The 13,273-nt window shown below is 33.2% G+C and overlaps 1 protein-coding gene across 7 annotated transcripts in view; it reads left to right on the forward strand.

Moving 5' to 3' along the window:
• Nucleotides 1-13,273, forward strand: part of Letm1 (Leucine zipper and EF-hand containing transmembrane protein 1) — a 43,793-nt gene that overhangs the window by 23,972 nt on the left and 6,548 nt on the right. For all 7 annotated transcript variants that reach the window (XM_080174754.1, XM_080174753.1, XM_080174756.1 and 4 more), the window contains exons 8-14: nucleotides 153-414; nucleotides 659-897; nucleotides 1,356-1,455; nucleotides 1,977-2,135; nucleotides 2,631-2,906; nucleotides 3,306-3,374; nucleotides 3,718-3,846. In XM_080174754.1, coding sequence (XP_080030880.1) covers nucleotides 153-414; nucleotides 659-897; nucleotides 1,356-1,455; nucleotides 1,977-2,135; nucleotides 2,631-2,906; nucleotides 3,306-3,374; nucleotides 3,718-3,846 — 1,234 coding nt within the window. The remainder of the gene's footprint in view (nucleotides 1-152; nucleotides 415-658; nucleotides 898-1,355; nucleotides 1,456-1,976; nucleotides 2,136-2,630; nucleotides 2,907-3,305; nucleotides 3,375-3,717; nucleotides 3,847-13,273) is intronic.

The raw sequence follows: 13,273 nt of genomic DNA on the forward strand, positions 1-13,273 counted from the left end.
TAAAAAAAGAACTAATAGAAAGTTTCTTAAATCATTTTAAAATTAGGTTATCTAAAAGAAGACTACTTAAATATATTTTACTTCTAAATGATATAACTTTCTCGGGGGGGATGTGTGATAGTTTTCCAATAATCCAACCTAATATTTTTTAGATTTGTTGACGAGTGCAAGCACTACTACTCTGGCTTCAAGCTGCTCTTCCTTGACGTCAAGGTGTCCTCCAAGATCATCTGGAAGGTGCTGCACGGCAAGACGCTGAGCAGGAGAGAGAACAGACAGCTGGTGCGCACCGTGTCGGATCTCTTCCGGTTGGTCCCCTTCTCTGTCTTCATCATCGTGCCTTTCATGGAGCTGTTGTTGCCAGTGGCACTCAAGCTGTTCCCTGGAATGTTGCCATCCACCTTTACAAGCCAGGTATTGAAATTTTTTAGTCACATTAATTCGAATCTTTTTCTTGATAAAGCTACCATTTTAGATTATTAAAATTTTCCAAAGTGACATTGATTGCCATTCCTGTTAAAGTAATTATAAATAAAGAAGTGCCATTTTATATTTCCAAAATAGTAAGTCATGTAAATGAAATTGTAGAAATTTCTGTTGTTGTCTGTTATCAATTTATATGATTTTTAAAAGAAATAAACCTTCTGAATTTTTCTAGGATGAACGCGAGGTAAAGATGCGCAGAGCCCTGAAGGCCAAGCTGGAGTACGCCAAGTTTCTGCAGCAGACCCTGGACAGGATGGGTCCCACGGACAAGGGATACAAGTCTGAGTCCGCCAAGGACTTTGTCAAGTTCTACGAGTCTGTGAAGACGGACGGCACCGCTTTCACCAACAAGGATATTCTCAAGTTTTCTAAGCTCTTTGAGGATGAAATTACTCTGGATAATATGACGAGGTAAACAATTTTATTTGCAATTAAACTTGTAGAATAGCCAGGGACCTAAGGGGTTAGATAATGGCCGATAATTTGATGTACATCCATTGTGGATGATGCACAAAATTACCCCTTCTGTAGATTAAAATTAGTGGTTTAAACGATTAATCACTAAACTCAATAAATCAACCAATCAAAATTCACAAAATTCTCCAAAGTTGTAAAAACCAACGAATAAGAAAACGCTATTATAAAACTTTATGGACTATAGTGTAATAGACAGCCCATTGTCCCCTCTCTCTCTGCAGAATAGCTCTTTTCTAAATTGGCAATTTGGAGATTTTGAATTCATGGAAAGGGGGGGGGGGGTTAAATTACAAACAAGGGTAGGTGTGATACAATAATGTAAGGTAAATTTTTATTTTTGTTTTATTATGTTGCTATTTGTAAAAAGAAATGACAGTTCTTTTCTATTTCAGAGGCCAGCTTGTAGCCTTGTGTCGATTGTTGGAGCTGACTCCTATTGGCACCAACGCCTTCCTCAGATTCCAGCTTGAGATGCAGCTTAGGAAACTTAGGGTAAGCCAATAAAGTTTAGCTTCTAAACCGATTAATATCTGCTGGATAAGAACCGGCTCTAAGCCATACTGAAAAATCATGTATCGTACCGTAATTTATCCAGTTTTCTGATTATAAAAATGTACAATCATAAGATTAAAACCAGTTTTTTCTATATTATGCCTTCGGCATCTTTTGGCTTAAAAAACTGGTTTAAATCTTTTAGTTGTACATTTTTATATCCGCGGAAAACAGTTTATAATACTATTACTTCATTGTTTTAATACCAGTCTTGAGTCCCTATCTAAGATAGGGAAGCCATTTATATAGTCTAAAACCATCCCAAGATTTAAATATAAAAATGAGAATTCTAAAATCATCCCTTCTTAAAAATGGAAGGCACTTCAGTGGTAAGCGTGATCTTAACAGACCAAACAAAAGAAACCTTACTACTTTAGAAAATAGGATAAAGTTAGTTGTCGCTGTGCTTTGTAAGGTCAAAATTATCCTTGTTTCACAATAAAACAATTACTTACTTCTAGACTGATGACATGTTGATCAGCCGCGAGGGCATTGAGAACCTGAGCGTCCAGGAGCTGCAGATGGCCTGTAAGGAGCGCGGCATGCGCGCACTTGGTCTCACTCAAGAGAAACTGGTAACCCAGCTGAAACAGTGGATTGAGCTTTCTACCAACGAAAAGGTATCTTAGACCATAAAGTTAACTGTATTATCTATTAAGTACCCAATCTTTTATGTATTGTCCCCAATAGACAAGAGTAATTTTCAGTGTGTACTTTTGGGGATTATTAAGCGTCATATAAAATAATAAAACAATAAATACTTTTCGCCATGGACCTCCAAGAATGTAGACAACATGTTATGCAATATTATGTGTGTGTGTGTGTGTGTGTGTGCGCGCAAGAATGCTTAGCCTGTGTGTTTTGGGGATAAACTGTGCGAAAATCGTCTGAGATTCGTATTTTGCCCAAAGTACAAGGCGCAATCACTAAAGATTTGTCATTTCTGATAGGTTTTAAAAAGACCTTTGATTTATTTTGATAGTAAAAGAAGGAAAAGATGGATAGCTTATGTAATAAACGAGGAAAAACTTTGCTATAAATCTGAATGTTTTTAAATTTAGGTTCTCTTAAATATGCAGGGAAAAAATTTCAACTCTCTTATTATTTTTTGTTAGGTGCCACCAAGCTTGTTGCTGCTGTCCAGAACCCTGTACCTGCCCGCCTCCGTGGATCCTGCCATCCAGATTGCGGCCACCGTGGGTGCTCTGCCCCAGACAGCCGCCACCAAGGTCAAGGCCAAGATCGGCGAGCGCGAGGGCAAGATCGAGAACGTGACACGGCTGGAGGTGATCAAGGCCGAGCAGAAGCGTATCGAGGAGGAGCTGAAGGACCAGGAGAGGTTGGAACAGCTGGCAAAGGAGGATAAAGAGAGACAGGCCAAGATCGCCAAGGTAAAGAATATATTAAAGAACTTTCATCTAAATCCACTAGCGCAGTAATCAAGAACTAAACAACATTTTAAAGAAAAAGAACAGTAAACAGTTATAAGCAATTTAGTATATAATGTTACCGATTCTATTATGTCAAACTGAAGCAAATTTTTTACACATATTTTTATGTACATATTTTCGGCGGTTCTTAAAAGTAAGAACATTTAAATACAATCTAAAGCTAGCTACAGATTAGTTTATCACATTTAATAAGACGGATTAGTATATTTAAATGGATATAGTGTTGTTTAATGCTATACCATGAGAAAATCAAATATATGTAAGTACATATAGTAGACCTACTAAGTCAGCTGTTTTGAGAATTTTTTATGTCATTGTTACAATATGCTATTATTTTAGGAAGCTTTGGAGAAGGCTATCGAGGAGCCGAAGCTTGGTATACCACCTCCAGTTTCTCCAACTTCTCAGGTCAGAATCACTTTCTTATTAAGGAACAGACGGACAGACATCATTCTTCTCTGTGCTACAGGAATAGTCAGGGATCCAAAGGGATAAGACAAAAGCCGATAAATTGATGTAAATCCTCATTTATGATACATAAAATTAGCTTTTCTGTAGAGTACAATAAGTGGTCGAAACGTTAGACACACAACTAAATAAACCAAATATTGAAAATTCAATAAAAGTCCCCCAGGTTGTTATCCCCTCCTTCCCTGATTGCTTACTATAGTTAATTCAATTTTGACGTGGTTAGGATCTGGCCCCAAAGCCTCAAAACAGCTAAGACTTTAATAATAATAATTTTGTTCAGGGCATAGTTACCGAGGCTGTGAGCATACTGAAGAAGGCCACAGTATCATCCAAGGGCGAGGTCAAGCAAACTCCGGAGGTCCCTGGTGTCTTCAGCTTGGATGATATCCATGTCGGCCATATCATTCAGGTAAACATTTTTTAGTATCACTTAGAAACCGATTATTATCCGGTGGATTTGAACCGTTTCTCAGCCATACTGAAAAAAATTGTATAGCATCTTATTATATCCAGTTTTCTATGAATATAGATTCATAGAAATGTACAATCATAGGATTAAAACAAGTTTTTTAGCCCGTGCCTTTTGTATCTCGCGGTTAATAAAACTGGTTTTTAATTTATAGTTGTACATTTTATATCCGCTGAAAGCTGTTTATAATAAAATGCGATAAATAACTATTATCTCCACTGATTTGTTAGGAGAGAGGGGGGGGGGGGTATCGGTGGTTCAAATTCCTTTATAAGTGAATTTGCCAGATTTTCTGAAAATAATATTAAGTCTATTTTAATGTTTAAACCTATTTGTTGTTATATCTATAAAAATGCAAGTATTTTAAATCTCATTCTAAATGTAGTTAAGCAAAAATATCTATTTTAAAAACAAACAAATAGTTCTAGAAAGCCAGACATGTACAGGGTGCGGCACATAAATCCGGACTTTTTCTAATTTTTAAACAAATGAACATAAAATCGTCAATGTTAAAGATTTTATTGAATTTTAAAAACTGAGAGGTAGAATAGGTATTTGACTATAAGATTATTTAAAAAAATGGCCGCCAGTCTCATTCGCCGCCTCTATCCGCCTCCTCAACCGCCGGCAGGCCCAGGTCAAAATGTACCTGTCCAAGCTGGTGAAGTTCTCCTTGATAGTGGCAATGAGAGAGGTCTTTGTGATATGGGCACGTCTATTGGTCCATGCTTCAAAGTATCTGTAGGCCCAAAAGTCCATTGATTTAAGATCAGGCTGCTGGGAGGCCACATTTTCTTAGAAACGTGAGTAACCGCAGGGTCCAAATTAACACAACTTTCAAGCTACCCTTAGACACGGAGGCTCTCATTTGGACCACAGTTGAGATATAACGACGTTTTTTACCTTTTTGGAAATGGCATTACGATTTAGCTAGGGTTGTCAGCGCAATTTATAGTCGAAAATGAGTTTTAAAGTTCCATATGGGTCCCTGAAATCGAAAACCGAGAAATATTTACAATTTTTCACGATTTTTGACGTTTTTGACATCATAAAATCTGACATGTTTCACTTTGCTGGAGTACTACGGCCAAGCCATTTCAGATAGCGAGCTCTAGTCTTTTCTAGTGTCTTACTTATGTATCTAACAGTATCTCCAGCAAGTTTCATATGCATATCTCACCTACAGATGGGCTGAGGTCAGATTTAGTGGGCCCTAGTCGAGAATCAAGATTAAACCACCTGCGCATTTCGAATCTGCCTTGTTGAACATATGCGCGGCCAGCTCGTAATACACGTCCATCTTCGTCCAAAGATTTTTTTGTGCTAAAAGGTCATTATCTATGCTTTTTATAGTGGGGTCAAACGTCCTGATTGGTCAAGTAGTTTTGATGCTATGGCCGTTTAAAAAAAGTCCGGATTTATGTGCCGCACCCTGTACATTGTACATATATATGTACTAGTATAGTACGATAAGGCTTTAGCGAAAATTCAAATCAAATATTAATAGTGCTTCATTTAAGATGAATTATGTTTTCATTTTTTTCAAATCAAAGACAGATTTGTCCATAAGAAGCGCAGCAACAACAAGTTTACAATTTAAAAAGCATCTTTAAAGAGACAGAAAAACATATTTTTCTCCCAACAGATTACCTGAATATAGAGCGTACAAACACACTAACAGATCCATATCAGTGGTGTGCCTCCTAAAGACAATGCTTGCATCAGTTTTTTCTACCTAAAAAACCATCCCTATTTTCACCCGGCCTTTTAGTGAGTATCACGTTGTAAAAAGATGCAATCTGAATTATACAATAAACATAGGCTGTACAGTGTTTGATAAATCCCACAGAATAAAATGCTAAACTTGATATTTAAAACATAATATTTTATAAAAGCTCAAAAGGTTATATAACTTCTAAATCTTAAATTTATTTATTTATGCTAATTTCATATTTAACCTTATACACTTCTCTTCTAGGATTAAGGATTTTCAGCTATGCTATTTTAGCGGACGTGATTAAACACCATTTGTATTATACAATACATACAATGTAGTAGATGCATAGGCTTAACTCAGCTGTTGCTGTGACCAGATTTATGTTCGGTTATATAATCATATTTTACATTCTTCTCAATTAATCCCAATCATTTTGATCTATTCAGAAATAATTAAAATAGCTTCATCCAGAAAATCCCGAACATTCAGCTCTTTTAATTGAAATGATATGTACATATTTTTATGTTTGTTGGCTCCGAGGGGCTGAACAGCTCTGTTTAACCAAATTAATCATATTCGGAGTGAATTTACAGATTGAAATAATGAATAATATACCATGAGTAAGAAATGTGTAATAATTTGCCTAGAGAATTTAATTATATTTATGTAGATAAACCTCTTAAATTAAAAAGAAATACCATTTAAGACCAAGCTTTTATTTTTATTTGCTTACGGGGGGGCTAATGTGGGGGTTTGATCAGATTGTTGCAAAGGCCTATGCATTGCTTAGTTTATTTTTCAAATTAACTCTTAAAAAAAAACCACCATAAATCATTTTTGTTGCAGACTTTTGTTAATATACAGGGCGACCACTACATACTATATATACTATAAATACTATATAGGATGAATTTGGATACTATATCATACTATATGACTAAAATTTACTATATATACTATATAATTTGACCTTTATTTTACCCAAATTTACTATATATGCTATATAATATTACATTTATATAACAAAAAATTGATATTGTCAGTTTTGTGACAATGCATCTCAAGAGGCGTTTTGTCTTATTTTCACAGTAGGTTTTCTCCTATTTTTAGCCCCTGCGGGGCAACCATTAACCTGTATAACCTATCAAAAGCTACTGTGATATGATTAAACGCACCTTAACATAACAAACCAGGCAATAGGAAGTATTTCAATTTTTTCGTGGTAAAGCTACTCTATAATTCCAAATGTCCGTCTCTCCGTTATACATGGATGGGGGGAAACGTGATTTTTTTGGCTCCTATAAAAGAATGAAGGCAACTTTTTGACAACTTTCCTATCATAAAGGAGCATAATCAACTATAAAACATCTATGGCAATCGGACAGCTTGTTAGCAGGTTCTTGGCTATTATATATATTTTTTTTACATATTTCCCCATATCCTTGGTATTTTTTAGTCCGATTTTCAAAAATTTTGAAGTTAAGGATATAAAATTAAATTTTTTATCTTTTTAAATACATTTATGGCGGTCTGACTGTCTTTTAACAGGTTTTTTAGCTATTTTTATATTTTACACATTTCCCCTTATCTTTGGTGTTTTTGGTCCAATTTTTTTTGGATGACAGTATCAAAATAATTTTTTCCTTTGTTCTGAGTATCCAGTATGTAATTTACTTTGACTGTCGGTCTAACAGTCATTTCATTATACGAAATAAAATAGGATTTAGGGCTTTTTTCTCAAATAAATCTAAAATAAAATAATTATCCATGATTTTTTTGTGCTTTGCTACTTATGGATGTTGTCATCTTTGTTTAAAATAAAACTTTACCGAATAGAACACATATTTGCAGGGATCTCTAGGGATAAGAAATTAGTTCATTAATTGATATACATCCCATTCCCCAATGATGATACACAAAATTAATCCTTATATAGAATTAAATTAGTGGATGGAAAGTATGGAAACTCAATTTGATTGACCAATCAAAATGCCATTAAAGTCCCAAAATTTGTTGAGTCAACAATAAGAAAATGTTTTTATGGGGACTAGTGTAATAAATAGCCCATTGATCACTCGCTCCCTGCATATTTGAAAAAAATTTCAAATTATTTCTGCTTTTTATCACATGGTATATTTTGTTGATATTTCTAAAAAAACATTTGTAAGCATCAAATATTTAAACATAAAGTTACTTTATGTGAAGAAAAATTTGCGTGCTGCGCGCGCCAATTTACAACTTCTTTCAAACTGCTTTGACATTTATCTAAGTCTTTTCTCAAAACTGTACCCAGCTAACATTTTCATTAAAATTCATTTAATTTTCATCTTTTTTGCTTACATCTATTCATTTAAAATCATCATGCCAGAAAAATGAAAAACAGGGATATTTCAGAATCAACTCCCTTCTAAAATGGCACCGATTTTGATGATTATAGAAATGAATTTTAAATGACAATCATTTTTGTGGAGACCTGACTTTTAAATGACAGTCATGTTTGTAGAGAAATGAAATTTACATGCCAGGTCATCTTTTTACGGAAATAATATATAATGTAAAGCAGCATCCAAGGACTTGCCACATGTACCTAAGTATGATGGCCAAAGATATTACTAAAATAAATAATGTGTTGTAGTTGACACTAAATTTAGTCGTTTATATGACTAATTGAAATTGTAATTCAAATAAGATTTCTTTATTTTAAATGAATGTTAAAAATTCCTTTCATGTTCAAAAATATTTCCGTTATATTTTCTAATAACATAATAATTACTCAATTTTAATTAAATTTATTTTTACTTAACTTTTCCCACTTTTAAAATTAAAATTTGAGACCTCTAGCGAGATTTTTTCTAACCATGTAATATAGAAAAAAAGAATGGCATGAAAATTAAATGAAAGTCATTTAGATGAAAAAAAGATGACAGGAATGTTTTTTTTCATGAAAAAATGAAAAGTAAATGACCAGCATTTATTTTATCTCTTAATGATATGAAGATTCTTGGCATAATTTGGAAAAAGTCAAACATGAAAATTTAATGCCGGGTCATTTTTCGGAAAATTACAAAAATGAAAAATAAATGCTGGTCATTCACTTTTCATTTTCAATAAAAAAAACATTCTTTTCATCTTTCTGGCATTTGGGGGAAAATTACAAAAATGAAAAAAAATGCTGGTCATTTACTTTTCATTTTTCAATGAAAAAAGCATTCCTATCATTTCTATGAATTTGAAATTGTCATTTAATTTTTTTGGAGAGATGACGCATGTTTGACTGGGTATGTCTGATTAAAAGAATAACAATATATAAGTATATCATATGGTGTTTAGGATAAGTTTATATTTTTTTTATGGATATTCCTTTAACTAAAAAACATTTTTTCTGACAATTAACATTAAAAACCCTAATTAAAGCACACAACACTATATATTCCTGACTTGAAAAAATATTTCTTTTATGGTTGTCTTTAATTAATTTTAGTTTAAAGGGGGTGTGAAATTTTTTAGGTGCGCTTTGTGCACCTCCCTAGCAAATCCTTGCAAACACCACTTTTAAAGTTCCATTTGAAGAGGGTGGGAGATGGTGATATAACTTTATATTTCACTATGTCTGTCAGTCTGTAATGCTATGGGGGAAATATCATATGATTTTCCAAATAATTTCCAAAATGAAGTTTTATCTTGCCCCCACCTAATTTAATGCTGATATTTTGTATGAAAAAAATTTGAGTTCCATGGGGGAGGGGGGGGGGGGGGGTTAAATATTTTTTTTCAAGATGCCTTTTTAGCTCCAAGTCATTCCAGGGTTTGGAAAATGGATGGGGGAAAGGGATGAGGATGAAGGGATAGGGATTAGAATGCCCATAATCAAGTAATCCCACCCCCTTAAAACGACCTTTTTAAAATAGGTATATATAATCCACGCCATTGATTTTATTTGAAACAACTTGGCTTTAAGCTATTATTAATGATATATATACTATGTATTACTAAATAATTCAAAGTCCGATACTATATCATACTATATGAGTAAAAAAAAATATACTATATATACTATATGGGAAAAAAATATATACTATAAAAATACTATATTTTTTTTGTTTTGGAGTGGTCGCCCTGAATATAGGTCATTTAGTTTACGCTTGTCGGCTTTCTACAAAGGAAATATATCAGTAGCTTTAGAAAAAAAATAAAAAAAATTTTGCTGTCAAAATTGCAGGGATAGGACAGTTGATTATAGATAAATTTCTCTAAAATTTCTATGTGTAAACTTGGGCCCTGTGTATGTAAATAAGGGGGGTGGGATGAATCAATTATGTGCCATGTCCTCTCTTTGTATTTCCACTAGTTATTTTCCTGTTTTTAACTATATTTATCTGCAATTAGCGGTTAGTCCTCTAGGGGCACCTAAGAAAAGAGGGAGGGGGGGGGGGGGGTTACAACCATACCCGTTTTCAATTAAGTTTTTAAAAGAAAAAGCAAGAAAAAAATTGATAAGTGGTAATTTTTTTCTCAAAATAGTTATAAATCTTCCCAGGGCACTAAAAGGGAGAACCATATCGGTTCAACAGTTAGCGAGATCCCTAGGGACAGACAGTCAGAAGGACACACCGACACAGATCCTTCTCCGCTCCACTAAGAAATTGTGTGTATATTTGTCCTTGTTTAATTTTTCTTTTGATATTCTGACGTCAGAGCTGCCTCGACCTAGTTAACAGAGACACAAAGTCTGGCCTCACACTACCCTATTAAACCCTGGTGCTGGTATTATGTCGACATGTTTACAATGTTTATCAGTTGATTAAGGACATTCACATTGTGGACGTAAATATCAGAATAGTTATTTCTCGTATCGTATTATAAACGGCTTTCCGCGGATATAGAATGTACAATTATGAGATTAAAACTAGTTTTTTTAGCCCCGTGGTGCCGAAGGCACCGGCTAAAAAAACTAGTTTTAATCTTATGGTTTTACATTTCTATATTCGTAGAAAACTGGATATAATACGATGCTAGACATAGTTTTTTCGTATTCATGAGAACCGGTTCCTATCCACCGGATTCAAATGAATACGAGAAAGAAAATTCTTTAATTGTATTGATTCGACAATTATCTGTCAATACAACGTTAAGGTTTAACAGAACCATACACGAATAGGTATTATATTTCTATTTAGAAACACTATTTCTTACTTTTTAGACAAATTAACTTGATTATCTAAGTTTTGATTTTCTTTGTTGAAAAAGTAAAAAGTGTCCTTAACACTTAATTTCAAGTTTAGGATTTAACCTCAACCTAGTAATCAAAATGAAACAAAATTTTAAACTTTCCTAGCTGGATTATTGAATTTAAGGGAAACTTTAAAACTTTGAAACTCCCTTTTTTAACCCTCCTCAAAATTTTTAAAAATACTTTAGGTGTATCCAACTAAAAAATATAAATCTTCGTACATAGAGCTGATGTACTTTAATCGATCCTTAAGTGACCAGTTGGTCCAAATTAAAGAGTAACCTCGCTTTCAACAAGAAGAAAACTTTGTACACAACTAAAAAAGCAATGATTAAAATGCATTTTGTTTCCCTGACACAGTTAAATCATATTTCTTTTGCTACTTCAACGAAAAAAGGATTTATATCTTAAACGAAAAGGGGCATTTGTCCAAGGCTAGTATTAAAGGACTCTTTCCGATTATACATTTATAGTTATAAAACAGAAGTAGATTGGGTAATTTTTTGTAACGATTTTAGACTAAAAATAATCAAACGCAAAAGTGTAATAGCAGGAGGAAGGGGGACATTCGACTGTAAAATATGCTGGTACCCAAATCAAGTTTTATAAAAGTAGGATATAAAACTTTTACATTAAATCTAACTATGACTCAGTACATCAGGTTTTTTTTATTAAAGTCTGTAGATGACTACTTTTAGTTTATTTTCATCTGTACATTGCAACTTTCCTAGGAAAAACTTTTCATGGGATTTCTGAGTTTGACTTTTACATGCAAGGACATTTACAAATTATTTTCCTAGAATTTTATCATTTTTTTGCAACAAACGGCAATCAGTAAAATATTTCTGAAATGCAATAATAGTTATTAATCGCGTCGTATTATAGACAGCATTCCGCGGATAGTAAAATAAAATATTTATTACAGTATAGTGGGCCACGAGGGGCTTAAGGCCCAAGTCGTATTTCTTTATTTTATTATTCGAGGATAATTGTCTAGCATACAATACGATTCATGATTTTTCAGTATGGCTATAGACTGGTTCTAATCCAGCGGATATTAATCTGAAAATAAAGTTACTAAAAGATAAATGTATGCTGTTAAAAAGTTCAAATCAATAAAATTGAATAACTAGATTTTATCTGATTGACTAGCAATTAAAATGCTGTAAAAAATCTTTAGTCAATTACGTCTTGCAAGTAATTTATTGAAAGCAAAGCTTTACAACTTTAAGGATTAGGTCGTCTGTCCGTACATGGTGAAAATGAAATTATATTCAATCATTAACAGCTAATCCTATTTATAAATGTTAAAAACGAGATTTTACAAATTAATTTTGATTCCTTGAATGAATAGGAATAATATTATAAACGTAGCATTTCTACAATTACGTATCTACATGTAAGTTTAGACTTATTCATATCATGTTTCTTAGATATTATAAGCATTGTCGCTTGTTAATGTTCTTTTAGTCTGAATATTTGATTCGAAAAGCTACGATTTTCTTATGTTGTCATCCTTTTTCCTGAAAATTGCACTGTAAACGGAACATTATCAAAACCTGATTATCATACATATGTTGGTTGTATAAGCTGTAAAAGTTGTGAAACCGTCCCATTAACTTTCAGATGTTTGTCATTAAGTTTGTTTTAGTGGTGCAGCTACTCTGTAACCCACTCTTGTTTATGTTAGTTTTGAATATCACTCTTACGATTATACTCGTCATAGCCACATCACGTGAATGAGAGAGCGTGCTCTATAAAGGAACAATGTCCTAAATATATTTCTCTTCTTTCTTTGCAATTTTTTAATTCATTGTTTATTAATATTTAACAGTTATGCCTTCAAAATTGAGTTTTTTCCAAGCTCATACTTCCCCGAAAAGCACAAGTTTACCATAGTTGTCCATTAAGGTTGGGGTTAAGGGGTATTTACTCCCCTCAAACTTTTAAAATCCTTCATTTTACCCCCCTATAAATTTTAAAAAATCTATTAGATTGGGTACCCCTTTCAAAAAAAGCTTAGACGTCCTTGTAGTAGACCAATATCATTATTAGTGTACTGTACAAAGTTCAGCTTCTTTCATAAATCCTCGGGCCAGCTTCCTTGTTACATACATATCTTGAGTTGTGTATTTACTTCCGCATATTTAAATCATCAAGACTGTATTTTTTTAAAACAGCATAAAACTTTAGGTAGGTAGTGGACATTGTACATTGTTTATTACACTAGTCCCTAAAGTTTTATTTTTCTTGGGTACCAAACCCTTTGGACTTTTACTTAATTTAATTGGTCGGTTCATCAAGTTGAGTGTTCAAAAGTCAAAAGTTAAAATGTAATCTAATAAAGGGGTAATTTTGTGTATCATTAATTAGGATTTACCTTTATTTAACGGCTATTGTCTTATCTCTTTAGATCCCTG

The sequence above is a fragment of the Acartia tonsa genome, chromosome 10 (genome assembly GCF_053477335.1).
Source record: "Acartia tonsa isolate MP-2025a chromosome 10, ASM5347733v1, whole genome shotgun sequence".
NCBI lineage: Eukaryota > Metazoa > Arthropoda > Copepoda > Calanoida > Acartiidae > Acartia > Acartia tonsa.